Source organism: Syngnathus scovelli, chromosome 10, assembly GCF_024217435.2.
Source record: "Syngnathus scovelli strain Florida chromosome 10, RoL_Ssco_1.2, whole genome shotgun sequence".
NCBI classification, from domain to species: domain Eukaryota; kingdom Metazoa; phylum Chordata; class Actinopteri; order Syngnathiformes; family Syngnathidae; genus Syngnathus; species Syngnathus scovelli.
This window is the reverse complement of record NC_090856.1, coordinates 2,075,865-2,096,998: the sequence shown is the minus strand read 5'-3', so window position 1 is coordinate 2,096,998 and position 21,134 is coordinate 2,075,865. Positions and strand designations below refer to the sequence as shown.

At 43.7% G+C, this 21,134-nt stretch overlaps 3 protein-coding genes and 1 non-coding gene across 5 annotated transcripts; 3 read left to right on the top strand and 1 right to left on the bottom strand.

Annotated features, from left to right (window-relative positions):
* Positions 1-2,337: 2,337 nt before the first annotated feature.
* On the bottom strand, positions 2,338-5,893 carry LOC125976248 (uncharacterized). The gene is made up of 4 exons (XR_011087507.1): positions 5,377-5,893; positions 4,858-5,226; positions 3,622-4,655; positions 2,338-3,521 (listed from the first exon to the last, which is right to left on the bottom strand). It is a non-coding gene; the product is annotated as an uncharacterized protein (transcript).
* A 132-nt stretch (positions 5,894-6,025) lies between these two features.
* plin3 (perilipin 3) lies at positions 6,026-11,169 on the top strand. Its single transcript, XM_049732287.2, has 10 exons — positions 6,026-6,155; positions 6,394-6,448; positions 7,234-7,312; positions 7,386-7,581; positions 7,649-7,731; positions 7,834-8,065; positions 8,145-8,482; positions 8,565-8,783; positions 8,869-8,901; positions 10,544-11,169. Exons 3-10 carry the CDS (start codon positions 7,256-7,258, stop codon positions 10,664-10,666), a joined length of 1,281 nt encoding a protein of 426 aa, XP_049588244.1. The 5' UTR covers positions 6,026-6,155; positions 6,394-6,448; positions 7,234-7,255; the 3' UTR covers positions 10,667-11,169.
* A 40-nt stretch (positions 11,170-11,209) lies between these two features.
* Positions 11,210-16,498, top strand: zgc:77486 (uncharacterized protein LOC405808 homolog). The gene is made up of 6 exons (XM_049732292.2): positions 11,210-11,355; positions 12,927-13,127; positions 13,317-13,431; positions 13,734-13,867; positions 13,952-14,056; positions 14,136-16,498. The coding sequence occupies exons 2-6, from the start codon at positions 12,968-12,970 to the stop codon at positions 14,282-14,284; spliced, it is 663 nt and encodes a 220-aa protein (XP_049588249.1). The 5' UTR covers positions 11,210-11,355; positions 12,927-12,967; the 3' UTR covers positions 14,285-16,498.
* A 670-nt stretch (positions 16,499-17,168) lies between these two features.
* On the top strand, positions 17,169-20,496 carry abhd17ab (abhydrolase domain containing 17A, depalmitoylase b). 2 transcript variants are annotated; one of them, XM_049732291.2, is made up of 6 exons: positions 17,169-17,345; positions 17,631-17,707; positions 18,212-18,585; positions 18,690-18,884; positions 18,995-19,174; positions 19,292-20,496. In XM_049732291.2, exons 3-6 carry the CDS (start codon positions 18,218-18,220, stop codon positions 19,503-19,505), a joined length of 957 nt encoding a protein of 318 aa, XP_049588248.1. In that variant the 5' UTR covers positions 17,169-17,345; positions 17,631-17,707; positions 18,212-18,217; the 3' UTR covers positions 19,506-20,496. The 2 variants fall into 2 exon arrangements, with proteins under 2 accessions (XP_049588248.1, XP_049588247.1); XM_049732290.2 differs by having other exon boundaries at positions 17,169-17,707.
* The last annotated feature ends 638 nt before the right edge of the window (positions 20,497-21,134 follow it).

Here is a 21,134-nt window from a genome sequence, read left to right as displayed (position 1 = left end):
GGTAGCTAGCTTCCACCTGCTGGCTGCCTGCTATAAAAATCAACAAACGGGCACTGAAGTCAAATGCTAACATTAGCTGCTTGGTCGTGAGCCACCATTTGGTTGGCTGCTATAATAGTCTTGACTTATTAAAGAAAGTGTTGCTAACATTAGCTGCCAGCAAACTCTGACTGGCTAGCTACTATAAAAGTCTTGTGGACATAATACAAGTAGTCAAATGCTAACATGCTAGCTTCTATATAAAATAATAACTTGACTTAGCGTCACGCTAGCTTACAATTTATGTTATTTATGACTGATTCTGACAACACAGAGGCTGAAATCCCATCGGACCGCAAAATCAAGTGTTGTGATATTGCAAATGTGAAAACGAGAAAAACAAAAAACCCACACGAGGGTCTATGATTTTACGTGTGTGGGAGTGGGAGGGGTTGTGGTAACGTGCTGTCAAAAATCATCCAATCTCACTGCAAGAACAGCATAAATATTTCAGGGCTAGTCGGCTCTGATCCCTCCACTGCCACCGTGGCGTCTGACCTCCTTCGCTGGGGTCAAATAAGGCCCCTCGTGATAGTTTGTCAGCGGCTGCTTTAAGAAAAAAAGCAACTTGGAGACATTAAAAGAGCGCATTTGTTTTTCATTTTTACCATCCCTGCATTTCTTCTCCATAAAACCCAGAGTACACCTATGAAAGATGTTGTGTTGTTAAAGTCTTGCATAGTGAGGGGGGGGGGGGGGGGGTCCAACCAGCCCCTCCCCTTTCCACAAATCACTTTAGCAATAACTTTTAAGCCGGAGAGGCGCAGCACTCATAAAACGTCTGTAGCCAGTTACATTTTCCTCACAGGGCAATTTTACTCGGAGATTAAAGATCCTCACTGGCAAGAAGTTTAATCTTAAAGGTAATGACTTTCATTATTTTTATGAGCTTTCACTTGGAGCCTTCCAAGTCTGCGTCCCGGATGATGAGGCTCGACTAAACCCAAATGTTCAGCGTTGAAGTTGTCAATACATTGTCAATTATGCATTCAAAATATTTCCAGAACGTCATACATTATACGGAATGTAATGTAAGTCTTATTAAATATCACACAATACGATTTAGTGCAAATTGCAATACAGTGGCCGTCGTATTAATACGCCGCAGGTTGAAAAGAAATGAGCAACAGTTACAGAATCACGATCAAGTTTCAAAGCAACAGATGATTTGGAGACGTCTCGTATGTTACCGATACCACGGGAAATCTGTCACGGGATGTTGGGAATACAATTCCCATCAATATGGCGCAGATGTAACCAAGCTCGGCTATTCATTTCAGCTTTTTTTGACATTGGCAGCTCACAAATGATTTTTTTTTTGGGTCATGAGACTTCAACTATCAAATATTTTACAATTTAAACATCAATTTTCAGATCATAATAGATGTTGTGTTCACAATTAGTGATATGTTGCCTCGTGTTTCATTTTGTCTAGACTGGGGCATTATCTCAATCAAGTATGTTTATTTCTCATTTCTAAAATTACATGCGTGTAATTGAGTTTTGTTAAAAGCTGCACAATCGCTAATTTGTCTCGCAAGGTGTCCCCGGGCAGAGAAAGAAAGAGCGAGAGAGGGAGAGAGAGTCGATGCGGAGCCACGCTTTTTACCCCGAGGTTCAAGCAGGTTTCCTGTTATCTCCGAATGAGCAATTAGTCGGTTATAGCCACAACAATTTGGGCCTCAATCAACAGGATCCAGTCAAGCAGAGTTAAGTGAGGACAGATGAGCGCCTTTGGGGGAATCTAGACTGCCACGTCCTGTTTTTATGGCGAACTCGCACACAGCGGCGAGGTCAGACGTCTTTCAAAAAATGTCAAGGCAAAGAATGCTTGAAATGCTGACTCATCAAAATGGGTATGTTGTATTTTAGATGATTGACAGTTAAGTTGTCAAAGTTAAAAACTTAATGATGCTGATGGGTTGAAATATTAAATAACTATTGTTTTGAAATGGGGAAAAATGTGTATGGTTGATCAATTTAAATCAATTAGTGTCACATTGAATGCATTTTAACTCCCCGTGATTTTTTCAAATAGGGATGTTTGTCATATTGCAACCTCTTTTCAGTCCTGCGCATCTACGTGAGGGGTCATTATGAGTCAGGACCAAGTTTAGTGAGTAAATACTGCCCTCTTGCGGTCGTTTACCGTCATTGCATTGCAAACGTGGTTCTACGTCGCATTCATTTTACAATTTTACATTTTAGGATGCTGTATTGATCAAGAAACGTGTATGAAATCATTACCCGCTAAAAATTCCAACGATAAACCTAAATGAAATACATTAATTGCAATAATTAAGGATAAATATGTCATGTTTATTTTTGTTGTCAAAATGCATCACATCTAATTATGATCTAATTGTTTCTTAACATTACCACTTCACTTTTTTCTGCATTTTTTGTCCAAAATCGTCCAATTAAAGTAAAATTTACACGTTTAATGTCCAGTTTCATTGACTTTTTGTCTATTTTCTAATCTCGTGACTAATATGACATTTGAACACAAGTCTGAACATCATCAGTCATTTACAGAATAAATGGCATTGAGATTTTTTTTAAGGAACATTTTGTAACTCCTAAGGGCTACAATGGAGCACAAATGACATTTACAAAAGGAATTTCAATTCCAAAATACGAGTAAACAATTTCCCCCTTCAATTACATAAACTGTGTGAGCTTGGGAGGCATCCTTCGTCTTCATTGACCAGCATTTTGGTTATCCACGACACAAGTGTGTTTCTTGAATCCGTTCTTAAAATGAAATTGTTTCTGACACACGTTGCACTGGAATGGTTTCTCTCCAGTGTGTGTTCTCATGTGCACTGCGATGTACCATTTGGTCGTGAAGCCTTTCGCACACACGGGGCACGAGAAGTGCTCCCTGCTTGAGTGCGACCTCATGTGTCTTTTCAACGCGTAGTGCCAAGTGAATTTCTTCTCGCAAAAGGAGCACACAAATGGTTTCTCTCCGGTGTGTTTTGCCATGTGTCTGTTTAAACGGGCAAGCTTGGCAAATGTTTTCCCGCATTCTGAGCAGTCGAACTTTTGGTTGTCCGATATGTTGATGTTGTGACGTCTTTTGTGTGATCGGAGGAGCCCTCTTGTCGGAAAACTTTCTGGGCACACGGAGCAGGTGAACGTTTTCTGTACTTGGTGTGATTTCAGGTGTCTCTTCATATTTCCCTTGGAGGAGAATAATTTAGGACAGAATGAGCATCGGAAAGATTCCTCTTGTCCGTAATTGCAATCATCTTCGATATCTGACAGTGGAGCAAAGATGCCGTCCGGGTCCGGGCATCGTTGCTGAACGTGAAGTTCTTTCGGCGTTGTGAAAGTGATGTCGGCCTCCTCCTGTCCCACTTCCGTCACTTTGGGCCATTGAGGCTGCTCCCCATCCTGAGCGTTCCACACATCCTCCTCCTCTTCCTTTTTGATGACGGGGTGCTCCACTGCTGGCTCCTCTTGACTCTGCTGCGTGTCTGCACCACGCAAGGACAGCAGAACATCATCAATGTGCTCGGGTGGCCAATATTTGATTACAGATATAGACTAAATAAGAAATTAAAAGAGTCCACCAACCTGCCTGCTGTATGCCACCAAGAGACTTTAAAACGGAGCCCAGCAATTGGCTTTGTCGCTCTTTCTCCGCCTTGGTTCGACCAAGTTCTTCCTCGTACTCCATTATGGTTCTTTCAAAAAGTTGATATATTTCCTCCACGGCGAGGTTGAGTCGCTGCTTCATTAATTCTCTCAACATGGTGACTTTACACATTTTGCCCCGATCGCGTAAGCTGTCTGATTTGTGGCGTGTTGCGAATTTGAGCCTGTCGCTAGTAAGCTAAGCTAATGTGAACGCCCGTTCGTTTTGATGAGTTTGAGCTCAATGCCGATACACTTTTGTCTTTTGTCACACATCAGACGTGTGTGGTGTTGGAAAATAAAATCAAAAAGGGGAGGAGGCCCAAAACGATCGATTAGATTCGAACTAGGGGGCGCGCTCCCTTGCTCGGTGAGTGACTTCCGCATTTTTCTTCTTCTGGTGTTCAACGGCAAATAAGGTTTAATGTACAACACTGCCACCTACTGGTGTAGATAGGGAGTCTCCTCAATCAACTGCCTGGAAAATACAGTATATACTGCATAAAAACGTGATTTTTAATTAATTAAACTATTTATATATCACTTCAACAATCATAGCTGTGACAGGGTGCGTAAAGAAAAACAAAAGACAATAATTAAAATACAATAACAAATTAAATATTTTCTAGCTAAGATTGAAGTTCTGAACGAACGCATATAATGTAGTGAAATGGCCCCGTATATCAACTGCTAACAAAAATTAGCTGATCTGAAATCAATCGAATCTCGTCAGCTCAACTTCCAGTGATCCAAGCTGAAAGGCTGAGGATGCTTTTCAGGGAATTGCGTAGCTGCCAGCAAGTTGGGTGGCATTTCCGGTCGCACCAAAGTCCTGGGCCTGTTTCGGTCTCTGGATTGTTTTTTGGCCTCTGATCTTTCCTTTTCTTTCTCGAGATACTTTCTTCTTCTGTCCGGGTCAGCATCACGACGTTGCCGATATCTCCTTTGTGTCTCGGCTGCTTTTGATGCCGTCCCTTGAAAAAGACAATTCGATAAGGACGGAGAAGATTTTGTCGCAAACCGAGCAATGAAACGGTTTCTCTCCACCATGTTTAATGTCAATGTGATGTATCACTTTTAGACTGCTTGTTAGTTTCCAGAGGTTCTCTGGTGTCATCACTACTGTGTCACAAGAGTGTGGCGTCATGTTTGAATCTGACAATAAAGCAAAGTTACCTGCTCGTGAACGTCGTTGTTTAATGGATTCTGTTGTCATGTGTTGTCTGTGCCTCTCACTTGGACCTTGATGAAGCCTTGTTGACTGACCTTCACCTTCTTCACTCTTTACATGGACACCAGTCAGTGCGATCGTGATGGTGTCAGCATCTTCTAGCCGCGCCCCTTTCGGACTGCTCCACATGTGCTTTGGTTCCTGCTTCACACTGGAAGTGCACTCCGGCTCTTTCTCACGATACACCAACATTTGCTGAAAACCTGGATGGCATTCCTCCTTCTCCTCTTTAATGTGGGAGGGCTCTGCTGGAGGCTCCTGGTGCTGCTCAGAGGGAACCTCTTCCTGACTCTCCCCCAACATCTTCTGCATGTCTGCACCACACAAGAAAACACACACAATACCAGAAGCAGTATATCAATGGAACATGCTACGAAAAGGAGACTTGGGTCATGTTTCCATGCTGGTTCGTGAAAAATATTCCAATCAAAAACATTGAAGGAAGGGGGAATAACTATGCAAACCTGCTTCATGCAATGAAACGTGAAGATTGAGAGCATCATTCTCTTCTTTGCCACGACAAAGTTCCTCCTGAAACTCCGCAATGTTCCTCTCAAGCAGTTCAAATATCTCCTCGATGGCCATGTCTAGTCGCTGTTTGACCAACCTTCTCAGAAGTCGGATTTTACACATTTTTAATAGGATGACGTTTCCTCGCTGCTAAGCTAGTGTGTCCGTCCGTGTAGCCAGCAAGCTAAGCTCCAATTTCAAAGTCCACGAGTTAATTTGGAAAGGATGTGAAAGTGTGACAAAAAAAAAGTGTGCTAACGGAAGCAAAAAGTTAAAAAGCCAATGTTTACGTTATGACACTGCTCAGAGTCGGCAAAGTACTGCTCCTGTACTGCTCCCTTTCTACTTCTTGAGTTTGTTTAGAAGATAGCAAACAGCTTTTGGGAGCATCACTGCCCCCTGTAGGACACAATTGAAATCACACGAAACCCAAAAAGTACACAACTTTTGTGTGTTTTTTGTGTGGTGTGGTGTCGGTGGTTTTTTTATTGTTTTGTGTGTCTTTGTTTTTCTTGTAGTCATTCACGGGGATTGTAGTTTTTCTGGTTGTGTGACGTAACCTTTGACTTGTAGTGTGCTGTGATTTGATTGGTCAAAAGTTCATAGCGCACGTATCTACTCCGCCCTCCAGTCTGGATTAAAATTGTCAATGCGCGGTCCAGGTCCAGTGCAGACGTGAACGCAGTCAGAACACTTCTGTTGACCATCACAAAGAGACTACCGCGAGCAACAGGTAAAATCATCCTTTTACATTTTAAAGTTCGGTTTCACTTATTTAAAACTGGTCTTTTAACTTTGAGCAGCCATGTTGCTAAACTCGCTAAAATGACGTCAAGTGACTGAGTCCTAAATGTCTCACTTGTGTCAAATGTTAACACTGTGTAAGAGATTGTGATGAATTGTTTTTTGCTGAATAATGCTAAATGACATGTCTGACCTATGTACTAATTTTTACTGCGTTCGTCATCTAGGGTAAAGTTCGTCATCAACAAAGTGAAAGAAGTCAGCTGCCGAGTCACCAATACGGTAACACTGCGCCCTCTTCGGGGGGACTATTTGACGTACAAAAGTGATGGAAGCGTTCCCCGTGGGACTAATATAACATTTTTCTATTTATCCAAATGTATTTGTAGAGCAAATATGTACATAATTTTATTTTAACATAGCATCTGTGTTCTGATTTTTTTTTTTATGTACAATGATTGGTTGACTTGGGTTGATATCAGTTGGGAATCAATAGTTTAGATAATGGACAGCATTTATGCGGTTTTTCAAGATGACACTATACTTTACTACTGCGGGTATCAGTTCTTGCTGATATGAGAGTTGGCTCATAGATATCAAAGGTCATTTTAACACCGCAGCAGTGTCATTTTAAAAATAAAAAACAAAGAAACACTAAGAGGTCAAAGGTTTGGTTTAATTTGAGTTTGCTTGGCTGTAGTATTGTTAACATGGGCACGATTTCTCTCAAATTCCTTTCAAGGTAGTTTTATCAGGGAGTCGCACTTGTAATAAAACTTGTGATCACGCAGGGCCTGTTGAAACTCGTTGCTCAACCTAGATGTTGCAACTAAATAATGTTTTACTGTCATAGTGCACTAGGCGATGACAGCGACAGCAAGCAATTTCACCTTTGACCACAATGACGGAGCGCAATCGCAATTTATGGGGTAGTCGGGCACTTTTGACGTGGCACATTAGTTTACCGAGATGTTCCTATCTTAAGCAAAGCTGCTGTTATCAAATTATCACATATAGTAGTGGATGGCCGGAAGGCGAACTGTTCAACATTTCATTTTTCTCGTCAGATTGAATTCAGGAGTCGCAACAATGGCAGACCACGAGAAGACCAATGAGGCTGAAGCTGCAGCTAATGGGGAGCAACAGGTGAGGTGCACCGTGACCCAAAACAATTTAAGATGCCTCTGGCGCTCTCTAATAGTATTTTTATTATTTTTAGAATGTTGTTTCTCGTGTAACCAACCTGCCGCTGGTGAGTTCGGCTTGCGGCGCAGTCTGCAACGCCTACGCCAGCACCAAAGACAGCGTGCCCATGCTGAAGGGAGTGATGGATGTGGCCGAAAGCGGCGTTCGAACCCTCGGGGCGGCTGCTGCCACGGGATCCAAGCCTCTTTTGAACATCATCGAACCGCAACGTAGGTCTAGAGTAAAATCAAGGAAATAAAAATAATTTAATAAAAATGTCACGTGGACTCTTCGCAGTGGCCACAGTGAATGAATACGCCATGAAAGGGCTGGACAAGGTGGAGGAGAAGCTGCCCATTCTTCAGCAGCCAGCTGAGAAGGTCACAACTAAGGATGCCATTTTGGGATTTGGTGGAATCTTCAAGGCTTCGTAGCGAGAACCCAACTTTAAAATACCCGTGTGATATCAAATCTTCTATCAGGTAGTGTCAGATACACTCGGGATGGTGTGCCAGTCGGTGACGGGTGCCAAAGACGCCGTGGTGGGGGCGGTGATGGGCAGCGTGGAGAAGACGCGGGCGGCTGTCAGCGGAGGCATCAGCACCGTGATGGGCACCGGCGTTGGCCAGATGGTCAGCAACGGCGTGGGTCTGGCCCTCACCCGCTCCGAGGACTGGGTGGAGCAGAACCTGCCGCTCACTGAGAGGGAGCTGGGTAGGTCACTCGAAAACCATCACTGAATGGATTCTGGTCATTAGTAAGTTTGGTAATCTCCCTAAATCTTGTTTTTCAGCCGCTGTGGCCGAGCCCGCCACGTATCAGGTGACCGCCTCGTCGGCCACCCCCAGCTACTTTGTCCGTCTGGGCAACCTCTCTGCCAAAGTGCAGGAGCGAGCCCTCCAGCATTCTCTGGTGCGCGCGCGGCAAGCTCGAGACACCACGCGCGCGGCCGTGACCCAGATGACCAGTACTCTGGATTTGCTGGAAACCGCCCGCACTAGTATGACCTCAGGCAGCAACCAAATAGGGGGCGCCATAGAGCAGTTGCAGCAGCGCTGGACTGAGTGGAGTCAGAAGCAACCTGGCGGCGGCGGGCAAGCTGAATCTGAAGGGAGCCAGAATGAGGCCGAGGTTATTTACAATATTGAATCGATTGCCATCGAATGAATCGATAGAAATCAACACAGGTTGCCTGTATATCGATTGTCCGCAGCGGTTGGAGCTGCGCGTGCTCTCCATGGTGCGAGGTCTGAGTGACCAGCTGCGCTCGGCAAGCTCCAACGTGGTGTCGAGCGCTCAGGGTCTGCCGGGGGCCGTGCAGGAGCAGCTAAGCAGAGCCCGGCGTTCGGCCGACGAGCTACAATCCTCTCTGTTGGACACCAGCGCCCTCACGCCCCTCCTTCTGGAAAGGAGCCGCCACCACTTAACCCAAGTACCAGTTCCCCCGCGGCATCTGTTTATGACAGGCCGGACTGTGGTGTGTGTGAAATGTAATGGGAATATTTTTTGTTTTGTAGGTTCAGCAATCTCTGGATGGCGTCACAGAGTACAGTGCCGTGAAAAAGTTTGTGAACCCTTAGGATTTTACAATATATTTGCATTTTTTTAAAGAAATAACGGAGACAAGTTCACAATAGTGTTACAGAATGGTGACACATTGCCATTATGGCTGAATACAAATTAATAGGACTATATTTTAACTATAAACACACAAGAATAACAAAATAATGAAAACGCAGTTGTGAATAAGTTTGTGAACCCTTGCCAACAGTCAGAGTTAATAGCTTGTTGCACCTCCTTTAGCAGCAATGACTTCTTGCAATCTTTTCTTGTAAGTACTGACGAGTCTCTCACATCGAGCTGGGGAGATTTTGGGCCACTCCTCCCTGCAGAACTGCTTCAGTTGTCCAAGGTTTGATGGTTTTCTTTGGTGCACTGCTTTTTTCAGGTCCGACCACAACATTTCTATCGGATTTAAGTCTGGACTTTGACTGGGCCACTCCAGAACATTGAATTTTTTCTTTTTGAGCCATTCCGATGTTGATTTACTTGCATGCTTTGGATCATTGTCCTGTTGCAGCATCCAGTTTCTTCCTAACTTGAGCTTCTTTACAGACGGTTTAACGTTTTCTTCCAGAATATTTTGGTAAACCTCGGAATTCATGATTCCTTCTATGATGGTAAGTTGCCCTGGTCCTGCTGCTGCAAAGCAGCCCCATACGAGTACTCGTCCTCCTCCATGTTTTACAGTAGGGATGAGGTGCTTTTGTTGATAAGCTGTGTTTGGTCGTCTCCAAACAAATCTGTTTTGATTTTGGCCAAAAAGTTCTATTTTAGATTCATCAGTCCATAAAATGTTGTTCCAAAATTCTTGAGGCTTTCCTATGTGCTCTTGAGCAAATTTTAACCGAGCTGCAATATTCTTTTTTGATAGTAATGGCTTCTTCCTTGCTACCCTTCCATGAAGGTTATTCTGAGCCAGTCTTTTTCTGATGGTGCTGTCATGAACTTCAATTCCTTTGCTTGAGAGAGATTTCTGAAGGTCTCTAGAGGTAAGTCTGGGGTTATCAGTGACTTCTCTCACCATCTCTCTTTCTGCTCTGCCTGTTATCTTCCTTGGACGACCAGATCTTCGAAGTGAAGTAGTTACTCCATGTTCTTGGTACTTGTAAATCACTTGTCTTACAGTTGAAACATGTAGCTGCAGATCTTTGGCTATGGTTTTGTAACCTTTTCCAGATTTGTGAGCTGCAATTATTGCTCCTCTGTGGTCTGGAGACAGCTCTTTAGATCTTCCCATTGCTAGATTTGTAATGTTTGTGTCCACGCAGGTATAGCTCTACTAAATGACAAGTACATTCAGGTGAGTATACAACAAGTGTGGCTTTAAGGTCTGTCAAGTCACATGAAATTACCCGAAGTCATCTAGTATTGAAAGACATGTCACACAGTCAGTTTTAACTTCTATAGGTGGAAAGGTTCACAAACTTATTCACACCTGTGTTTTGATTTTTTTGCTATTTTCTTATGCTTCCTGTTAAAACAGGGTTTTGCAGATTTGTGTCAATGCTAACTAGCCTTGTGTCAATATCCTGTAACACTTTTGTAAACTTGTCACCGTCATTTCTTTAAAAAAAGTGCAAATATATTGTAAAATCCTAAGGGTTCACAAACTTTTTCACGGCACTGTACTTGCTCAACAACACACCGCTCAACTGGCTGGTGGGACCCTTTGCCCCCTCGGTCGCCGAGAGGATGGTGGGAGAGAGCCAGCAGGCCGGAACGCCGCTCCAGCACATTTCAAAAGCTTCTTAGTCATGTTTTTGCGTTGTATTCCATATCTGCCTACTGCAAAAAGTGAAAGACATTAGTTGTAATAACGCCTATAATGTTGAATTGCCAGTATTAGTCAATTCTAATTGTACCCTAACACATTGTAATAAGATTATATGCCTTAAAATAAAAATACAGATGGATTACAATAAATGAATCGGGGTTGCAGAGATTACAGTGAAGTCTGCCTAATTCACAAACACCCAAAAATACCCTGGCCAAAGATTTATAATTGCTTTATTACCAACTAAGGTTTGAGGAGAAGTGTGCCATGCCAACTTGCTTGCTATGCACTGAATTTAGTGAATACATTTGTAGATTTGTAGTCTTCAAATGTTGATAGTACTTCACTTTATAAGTAAAAACATAATTTTCTGGGATTTTTAAGTGCCTTTGTAAGTTGATCTAAACACACTTTGTAACCTTATTTTATGCTTTTTGATTTCAGTATTATGTTTATGATGTGAATAAATGTTGGTCAAGGAGCAGAATGTTTTTTGCCGTGAAGTGGACGGTGGTTTACTTTTGTGTTGCTGGGGGATGACGTCATGCTGCTCGTTTCCAATGTCGGGAGCTCGCGCACTACCGTAGGAGGCCGCTCGGCGCACAACTTCTCCCGACAAAAATTCAACCCCAAGGTCTTCGACAGCCGCCGGTACCGTGACGCCCAGGTACCCGCAGTCCTCCTCGACCCGTACAACAAAGTAGTGATTCGGTGTGACCGTTTGTTCGCTTGATACGTACCGCGGACCTTGATGAGGTCTGGCCGCTTACATTAGCATCCGAGCTAACGCTAGCCAGCGGCTAACATTCGGCTTTTGTTCGATTTTCGACTCAAGGGGAATTTATTGAGATCGTTTTTCTTACTGTCGCCATTTATCCGCGATCAGACTCCACCAAGTGACAGACGAGATTGAAAATGAGATTTTTTTTGGGGGGGGTTGTTTGGCGAGGCTTGTTTGCTTTGTGCTATGTTCCCCACAGCTCGACAATTGTTTCCTCGCCCGACTCAACTCAAAGCGCTCATTCACACTGCCTCGTTTGAAAAAGCACATTTCATTTGTAACCTTTTATTTCTGTTCACTTCATTTTAGAAGGCTGTTAAAAAATGGCTATGTTGCTTTTGCTGTTTTGTTTTCAAGCGCCCTAAAGCGACACCGTAAACAGTTTCCCCGAATCGACTCGCTATTTTTACCTTTTAAATGGGTTGGACAGTGAAATCAAAACATCTTGAGGCGTTTACTTTAAGAAAACAGGACAGTATATGATTAATGATTCCTTATAAAGCACTCGATTCATAAGCTCCCGATTACTTCAGAGTAACCGTGGCGTTTGAGTTCAAATAAGTGCACAAACTTTACACTTTTTACACTAACAGTTTTACATGAAGAAGAAAAAAAAACAATAACATTTTCTTTTCGAACACACACCCATTTGTTGATTTGTAGCCACTTCTACTGGTTAATGTTGAATCCGATAAGAGAGCAGACTTGGGGCAAATCCCAAATGTTTTACTTCCCGATAAACAAAAAATATAATTGCATTAAACGCTTGTCGATTCATTAAGTTCGCTGTTGTGTACTTAATGAAAATCATATCTAGTTAAATGAATAAATGACTCGCAAAAATTTAGCCCGTACCCGATAATACTCTTCAATTAGAGTCGATTTACGTTCCGTTTAATCCACGGCCCTTTTATTCGTTTGAATCAGAAGGCTTGTTACTTTGTAGCGAGGCAACGACGTGCTTATTTTCAGGCAGGTTCGAGTTTGCTCTCGGCTTAAATAAAACGCTCCGACAACCCCCAAAAAAAAAAACCTCCAACAACTCGTTGCGTGTTGGTGACGTCACTCGGTTTAGTTTTAATTGCTTCGAGTCAACTGTATGATAAAGTCCGGATGACACAGAGAACGAGGTAAAGTGCGAACGTGTGGAGGGAGCGACAAGGACCCTTGACGTCCCCTAGCACAGCCAGCCAGCCGCACAACATGCGTGTTGTGCAGTGAGTGAGCCAGGGCATGTCAATAAGCAGTGCAAACCTCATCCTGGCATACATGTTGTCAAATTTGCATGGCTTGCGATGTAAACAAGGTCCAAGTGGAGACTTTCACAATATACAGACCCCCAAGCAAGCACACACACTAAGCCAAGTGGACTTTGGAGATGTTTGTGTTCAACAACTCCACAGCCCACTCTCCTCATTCCTTCACTCAACGTTGACCAACCCGCTACCCTCTCTCAGGAAGATCCAGTCCCACCCCCCCTCACCCTCTCTGTTGGAGCATGGCTCAGGAGACCAATCAGACCCAGGTGCCCATGCTTTGCACGATGGGATGCGGTTTCTACGGTAACCCCCGCAACAACGGCATGTGCTCGGTCTGCTACAAGGAACACCTACAGAGACAACAGGGAGGGGGGAGATCCAGTCCTCCCGGGGAGAAAGGTAGGATGAATGCTAGGGAGGGAGGGAGGGGGGGCTAAAATGGGGAGTCAGCCCACAGCAGGGGTGTCAAACGTACAGGCCAGAACCAGCATTTAGCTAATTTTGTCCACCAAAGGGCTAACTGTCACTTTAATGATATTTTCAGGAGAATATGAAAATAAAATGCTCTGCCACCTTTGCATTGCACAGCTGCGACGTCGCCGTCGGGGATGCCGGGGCCCGGTGATGTCGTTCCAGAGAGTACAGTCCCGGTCCCTGGCGCGGAGGCGCCGACGCGGACGTCACCTGACGAACCAACATCCAGGTACGAGCCACGCCACGGCCGCTAAGCATTTGAACGCACAGATTTCTACCTCGCATTCAGTCGCCCATTCTACAGATGGCGACCCTGAGCATACAAAAAAAAAATCCTGAACTTCACGAGCTGGAATGCATCACATGCTCCAGTCTTAACAAGGGTTGTCTTATTTTTTTCCAAGACAAATATTGTGAGATTAAAATCAAGGTTTAAACGGCGGTCAGGGCATATTTTAAGTCATTCTAGCAATTATATTGGTTTAACATGACACCAAAATGAAAGTCGTGTGTCGTGTTGTGTTCATGCAGCGTCAGTCCTGGCTCAGCCAGTCCAGTAACTCAACAGATGACGGCCATGAGCATCTCTCAGGACTCGGGGGCCGTCGACTCGGATCGAGTGGAGGCCGACGATGCTGAAGAGGAGGAATCGTCCGGCACGTCAGGTACCAATGCCTAAGCTGGCTCCAAAGTTGACATTTTGTCTCGGACTTTCGAGTAATGACAATTGGCTTTTTGTTTTTCAACAGAGCTAGCAGGAGAAGCTGCACAGACCTCCGACGGCGAGCAGACTCCCGATAAAAACAAGAAAAAGAACCGCTGCTTTTCTTGCCGGAAGAAAGTTGGCCTCACCGGTAAGACTGCACTTTTTTTTTTTTGCACCAGGTGGGGGAACGGAAAAGACCTCACCCTGTGCTTCTTCCCTCGCCTCAGGTTTCGACTGCCGCTGCGGCAACCTGTTCTGTGCCATCCACCGTTACTCCGACAAGCATGACTGTCCCTACGATTACCGGAGCGCCGCCGCCGCCCGCATACGCAAGGAGAACCCCATCGTGGTGGCCGAGAAAATCCAAAAGTTATGAAGACTCGAGGACGACGATGGCGCGCACGCCTCTCTTGACAATTGGCAAACAACGGTGACACCCGATATCACGGCTTCATTCGTTCATGGTGATCTTAAGCCAGGGGAGGGGCGGGGCGATGCGCTCGCATCCGCTGTCCAGACACTTTCCCTCCCTTACTAGCATCTCCACTAGTGACTGAGTGTTTTTTCTGTACGATTGTGTTTGTATGCGAGTGTGCGTGCGGGAGAAGAGCAGCGGGGGCCGGGACACGCTGCGGGGGGGGGCGAGATTTTTCTTTTTATTTCTCATGCCAACCTGGTGAAGAACAAAGAATGGATCATGAGGTGGAATCCCCACTGACTTGGAGATGGGTGAAAGGGCTTCAGAGTCGCATCTCCGCTCTTAGATACGATGTCAACTTCTCCGTCATCCCCCTTTTCCCTTCCCGACTTTCTCAATCACCACATTTTGGACTTTGTCAGCAATTTCCAGCAGCGTCTCTCTCTCTCTTTGATATATTGACTTCTATCGGGTGCATGAGGGGTAACTTGACTTAACCGAGTGATTGAATATGTTTTATTTTTTTTTTTCTTCCTGTTTTAATGAGCGTATGACTTCAGAAGATCTATATTAATATATTGTAGTTAGCTTGTGTGATTGCATTCTATTTATTTTTTATCATTTTGGTGGGTCGGCTGGAGGATCGGGAGCAGGTGTGGGCAAATTGCTAAAGTTTTGAATTTAGAATTCTATCTTGATTTGACGGTATTGCAGGGGGGGGGGGCATAAAGCCATTTGTATTGAAAAAAAAAAAGTAATTGTGGCTGAATTTGGAAATGGAAGCAACTTTTGGCCTCTTTCACACTTCTGCACCTTTATTTTTGTACAACGGGGTGTTCCTTAAAATACACAACAGATGACGCATCAACATTTACGGATATCGACTTCCATGCCTTACTGCAATTTTGTCGACGAGTCACAGAAAGATGTGGACTGGAGGTGAAACAATCCATGATCAAAAAAACTGATGATTTTTCATAATCTGTTAAGTGTTTGGAATTTCAGCTTGTCAACAGCAAATATTTTCCCATCTCTCAATCAAAATAAAACATTTGCTTTTACAAATGTTTTCTATAACATTAACTGAATTTTTATTTGTTTTCTGCACTATCAATTTAAAATCTATTTTTGAATAGAGATGGAAAAGCATTTTTTTTAAATCAGATTCATTAACTTGACAAAATATCAACCGATTAAAAGAAAAATTGTCACAAATAGAAAATAAATTCAATGCAGTACGTGTGAAAGAGGCATGTTGCGCACCTGCTCAGTTTTGTTCTGTGTCTGGGGTCGATTTCACTTTCAACTTGATTATATTATTAGTTGTTTTTTTTTTTGGGTGAGCACTGCGTGAAGCTCCCTGTCGCTCCAAGCACCAGCAGACCACTGACACGTGCTGAATGAAAACTGACCCGGCTTGCAAAAACAAAAAAAAAAGCTACAAATAGGCTACTCATGAAATGTTAGTGATCATTTCAAACAAATCTAAAATGCACTCTGACCTTTATGGCATTGAGAAGTCTAAAAATATCAATTTTAAGATCCGCTCTAAAGGTTATGGTGCATTTTTTTGCTTTCTTGTGGAGATTTCACCCGAAGCCAAAGTTTTTTGTGAATAGTCTCGGTGTGTGCTTGTCCAACCAAGTAGCCCCTCCCCCAAGCTGCTTCTTGAAAGCTAGAAATAATAATCATGATAATATGCATGTGTGCTGCCTAACAGAGTTTTGTAGCCACACAGCAGTAGCACAATGCATGGCTGCAAACTGGAGGTACCATTAACTGCCCCCCCCCCACAAAAAAAATGTAAATACTGCTCCTGCTCATGTAATTCCCGGATATTATCTCTCTTCTACAAAAAAAATCTTTCCTACAGGCCACGTGATCTCCATCCATGCTTTTAGTCCATTTGTAGCTAAGGGATGGGGAAAAGGGGAATTAATTGAGATGGGGAGGGGCAGTTTTTCTAGACGAAATAACATTTGAGGGACCAGCCCAATCTGCTGTTGTTGGAGACAGGCTTTTTAATCATTATTCCCAGCAAAAGCGTCACATTTGGATTCCTTTTGGAGCCCCTTCCAAGTTAAGCTATAGGAAACGCTTTCAACTGTGGTGGATGTTTTCTCCTTTTTTTTTTTTTCCGCCCAAATAAAGAGTTGATTGAATGTAAACCAACACAGTTTATAGCTGAATCATTCTAAGCGCTGATATCGACTGAGCAGAGTGACTGTTACTCTCCCTTTCTTTCGTAGTTATTTTTAAATTGTATTCTAATGTCTTCATCACACAGTAAATTAGTGATAACAGAACATGAGAACTGAGGACGCATGAAAATAACTTGATTTATTTGGCCTGATGGAAAAGAGCTGAACTAATGCGTTTTCCCAGAGTGCTAGTTGTCCCTTTTTGGGCACCCCAGCCAGAGCACCTTCCTCCCCCCTCCAGGTATCTTTTTATTTGACAGATTTAGGATTGTGTGACTTGTTCAAGTACGAAACAATAAATCACAAAGTTTATTTTAAATAACTTGTGCTTGTTTTCATTTTCTGCCGGTGTATTTATCTTTTCAAACCAAATGGTATTAATTGCGCATTTTCCCCTAAAAGTGCCTAATTTAAATTAGTTCATTAAAGTGTAGACATTTTAAAAAGTTAAAAGTACAAGAAACATCAAACCATTTAAATAATGTTGATTAAAAATGTAATTATGAATTTACAATTTAAATACGACTTATTTTATTGACTGCCATTTTACATCATTTAAAATGTTCCGTTTGTATATTTTTGCAGGCATATTTTTGGTGGGTTTAACGCATATTGTTCTACGTCACATCCGGTCAGCTGTCATTTCCGGATGCGGCAAACCTGGCAAAACACGGCACGAACGAACATGGATTAAAAACGCGAATTCCGAGACAGGAGGAGACGCCGGGGTTGGAAAGACCTTCAACAAAACACAGTGATACGCTTCGGATTCCCCGTTTTCGCCTTCTTTTGACTCGTCTCCATGGGAACATATTTTTGTACGTTTTAAACCGGTAGATTGTTTTCTTTTTTTGCTACTTAGCGCCGAGGTCGGTTAGCATTAGCTGGCACGAGGACAACAAATCAGCATTATCCGGGCTCCTCCATTGTGACGTCACCGGCACGCAGGATCTAAAAATTACGCTGCTTTATTTGTCCAAACTTGAATTATTTCTTGAATTGTGGAACCCCGTTTAGTTCTCGACAAAATGGATGAGAGCAGCAGGACTTGAGTCCAACTTATGCGGTGAATAATTGTTTCCACGTCGTCTGTGTCGCTGAAGGGGAATTCGGGAAGGAGACGTCTCTTGTTTTCGGCATTATTTGCATTTAGCTTATGCAAATAGACTCAACTGAACAGGTAAATCCACATTTCCACAAGTGCCTAATAGACGGCTTTCATTAAAACACTTTATAGGTGGTACAATAAATACTTTGTTCCTGTACTCAGTAGATTTTTTTTTTCTTTTTTTTTATGGCTTACTTTGAAATCCTATATTCTATTAAACCATGTATTTTAGGGGCAGTGGTAAACCGGACACTATTAGCTCTTAAAATTGGTATTTTGGTATTAATCGATGATCATAATTTTATTCTGGCAAATATTGGAAATGGCATTTGCCTTAAAAATCCATATTGGCTGGGCCCTAGAAGTAGTCAAGTACAAATATTTATGTTGTCATAAGTACTCAAGAAGATATAAATAGCTAGCACAAATACTTTTCTGTACGAGCTGCCTGATCTTGCATATTAGAGCCAAATCAAGTCAAAATCAGAACGCACGGTGACGTCATGGTCAAAAGTTCAACTCTTCAAATTTGAAGTTGAGCCAGCGGCGATGCGTTCTAACCATATTTCCCCACAGTGAAGGATGAATGGCCTCTCCGTCAGCGAACTGTGCGGTCTTTTTTGCTGCCCACCATGCCCCAGCCGCATCGCCGCCAAGCTGGCCTTCCTGCCGCCGGAGCCCACGTACGCCTTCATCCCCGATCCGGAGCAGAGCTCGGACGCGTCCGCGTCAGGCAGGACGCCCAGCCTGCGCACTCGCGGCAGCGGCGCCTCCGTGGCCGAGGGCGCCTCACCGCCCTCATCTGAGAAAAAATGGCGGCTCCACCTGACGGAGCGTGCCGAGTTCCAGTACACACAGCGGGAGCTGGACAGCGTGGAGGTCACCTTCGCCCAGTCAAGCCGAGGGAACAAAATCGGCTGCATGTACATCCGCTGCGTTCCTAATTCGAGGTGCGTTAAAGCAAAGCCAAGCCTGCACCTTTGATGGAGCCGTTTTCATCAGATCTGATGTGGTGCCAGTTTTTGTAACCGGCGGCCGTCATTTTGTGCGGCAGGTTCACGGTGCTGTTTTCCCACGGCAACGCGGTGGACCTGGGCCAGATGAGTAGCTTCTACATCGGCTTGGGCACGCGCATCAACTGCAACATCTTTTCCTACGACTACTCGGGCTACGGTGTCAGCACCGGCAAGCCCACAGAGAAGGACCTCTACGCCGATATCGACGCCGCCTGGCAGACCCTTCGCACCGGGTAACGCTCAAACCCAAAGAAGGCCGTAGTGGCCATCGGGAATTTCCAAAACATTGAGGGGGGGGGGACTTTTGCTACCTACCAACTGTGCATCACATGTCGTCTCTCAGGTACGGCGTGAACCCCGAGAGCATCATCCTGTACGGCCAGAGCATTGGTACGGTTCCCACCGTGGACCTGGCGTCCCGGTACGAGTGCGCCGCCGTGGTCCTACACTCGCCGCTCACGTCGGGCATGAGGGTAGCCTTCCCCGACACCAAGAAGACTTATTGCTTCGACGCCTTCCTCAAGTGAGTCTCGACACACACATTCTTTATCCTCTGCAATGAACAACTATGTAGCATCATGTCCATTAAACTCGAGCATGAAATCATGACCCGCCAAAACTGCGCCGTGTGCTTCGACAGCATCGAGAAAGTATCCAAAATCACGTCGCCCGTGCTGGTCATTCACGGCACCGAGGACGAGGTGATTGACTTCTCGCACGGCCTGACACTGTTCGAGCTGTGCCCCAAGGCCGTGGAGCCGCTGTGGGTGGAGGGGGCGGGGCACAACGACATCGAACTCTACTCTCAGTACCTGGAGCGCCTGCGACGCTTCATCGGACACGAGCTCGCCTGAGGCCGCCCCACTACCAGCTGCTGCTGCAAAAGGGACTATGCCGATACCTTGACTTACCTGGTGTTAATTGATTGATTTAGTTTTGTATTTTTTTAATTTATTTTTCGCTTTCAAAACACATAAATGCAAAATGATCACACTACTCACCAACTTAATTTTTTATTTCAATTTGATGCGATGTTTAACTGGGACAAATTAGCCTCGTGAGTCAAGGTACCACTGTCTAGACTTTTTTTTTTTTTTTAAGGGATTTTAACAAATAAGAACTGTTTTTCAAGAATATTGTTTAGTAAAATGACAAATATTTTCCTTGCTCAGGTTATCCTGTTTTTTGAAGATGTCAAATGGAAGTGTCTGGTCAGCTACTTGAGTGCTTCCCAACCTTTATTGAGCCAAGGTGCATATTTTACACGAGAAATATCTCACAACACTAAACCAGACGCAAATTTTACAACAAAGGGAAGTAAACAATGATCTCAATTTGGAAAATTACTGAAAGCTGCTCCAATATTATGAACGACAACAGATTGATACTGCCATCTAGCGGGAGAGCATTGAATTGTGGCACTATACGTCACTGGCATAAAGAGATGAACATGGTTTTGTGGCACATCGTGGTTGGGAATCATCGGTCTACCTCAAAGCCCTGTTTTTGTTTTTGAGTCTTATTCAAACCAAAAAAAAAAAAAAGTTTTCACTCTTTTCAAGTCGATGCGCTGTTTGATTTCATTTGCAAATGTGAATGAAAAAAATTTTTGCACCACTCTGTCCACCCTTTGAATGTGCTTCTTGATTTGTTTGCAATATCTTGTACATATTCTTTTTTTTTTTCTCCAAGCTTTCATTATGTATGAACCAAAGTTGTTACGTTCTTCACTAATCCATTCACCTGACTAAACTTGATTCTTTTGGTTTGGCTAGAAACTTAATTCTATCGTGTCTGCTTTCCAACGTGAAGTTTAATAAATAAGCTAATGAAGGCTTCTCTTGATTCACTCTGCTACATTTCTTATCCTTCAATATTTACATATAAATACGCGTTTTACAGACGAGAAGACTTTGGTTATACGTGTACAACGTGTATATTGTTTCAGTCATCACCGTAAAACACACATTGAACTTTAACGTTACCGTAATGTAGCGCTTTACATACCTTGGCGTTGATGTTCTGGATCTTCGGATGATCCTAATAAGTCCGGTTCCAAACGAGGAATAAAACAATTTATCCATAAGGTAGCCAAACAGCAGCAGCGTCCAACTTTGTCCTCAAGACGACACGAAAGTCGCTAAATCCGTGAGGTCCTCCACTCGCGCTTTTGTTTACTCCTTTCAAAACAAATATGAGATGAAACTGGGCCAAAACATCCCTTTTCATCCTTGGAAAAAAATCCAAAATAGATCAAAATATAACGAACACGACCACCTCCAACAGTCGAAAACTTTTTGCCTTCTCCCCAGAGCAACACCTGAGTTCCATCACCACATTGATTAACTACTGTCGACCTTTGACAACTTGGCACCACAGCGCCACCTCGTGGTATGAGTTTTAAATCCAGGATTATGAGGCACAATATAACTCGGCTACTTTTGCCACCAAAGTCTGCTAAAAAAAATATATTACTGTTCTGA

Excerpts from the sequence above, each read along its gene's own strand:
- abhd17ab (XM_049732291.2), top strand. The coding sequence starts at position 18,218 with ATGAATGGCCTCTCCGTCAGCGAACTGTGCGGTCTTTTTTGCTGCCCA. Across the intron at positions 18,586-18,689 it reads CGCTGCGTTCCTAATTCGAG|GTTCACGGTGCTGTTTTCCC; the intron begins GTGCGTTAAAGC and ends TTTGTGCGGCAG. Across the intron at positions 18,885-18,994 it reads TGGCAGACCCTTCGCACCGG|GTACGGCGTGAACCCCGAGA; the intron begins GTAACGCTCAAA and ends GTCGTCTCTCAG.
- zgc:77486 (XM_049732292.2), top strand. The coding sequence starts at position 12,968 with ATGGCTCAGGAGACCAATCAGACCCAGGTGCCCATGCTTTGCACGATG. Across the intron at positions 13,432-13,733 it reads CCTGACGAACCAACATCCAG|CGTCAGTCCTGGCTCAGCCA; the intron begins GTACGAGCCACG and ends GTGTTCATGCAG. Across the intron at positions 13,868-13,951 it reads GGAATCGTCCGGCACGTCAG|AGCTAGCAGGAGAAGCTGCA; the intron begins GTACCAATGCCT and ends GTTTTTCAACAG.
- plin3 (XM_049732287.2), top strand. The coding sequence starts at position 7,256 with ATGGCAGACCACGAGAAGACCAATGAGGCTGAAGCTGCAGCTAATGGG. Across the intron at positions 7,732-7,833 it reads TTCAGCAGCCAGCTGAGAAG|GTAGTGTCAGATACACTCGG; the intron begins GTCACAACTAAG and ends ATCTTCTATCAG. Across the intron at positions 8,784-8,868 it reads GCCGCCACCACTTAACCCAA|GTTCAGCAATCTCTGGATGG; the intron begins GTACCAGTTCCC and ends TTTGTTTTGTAG.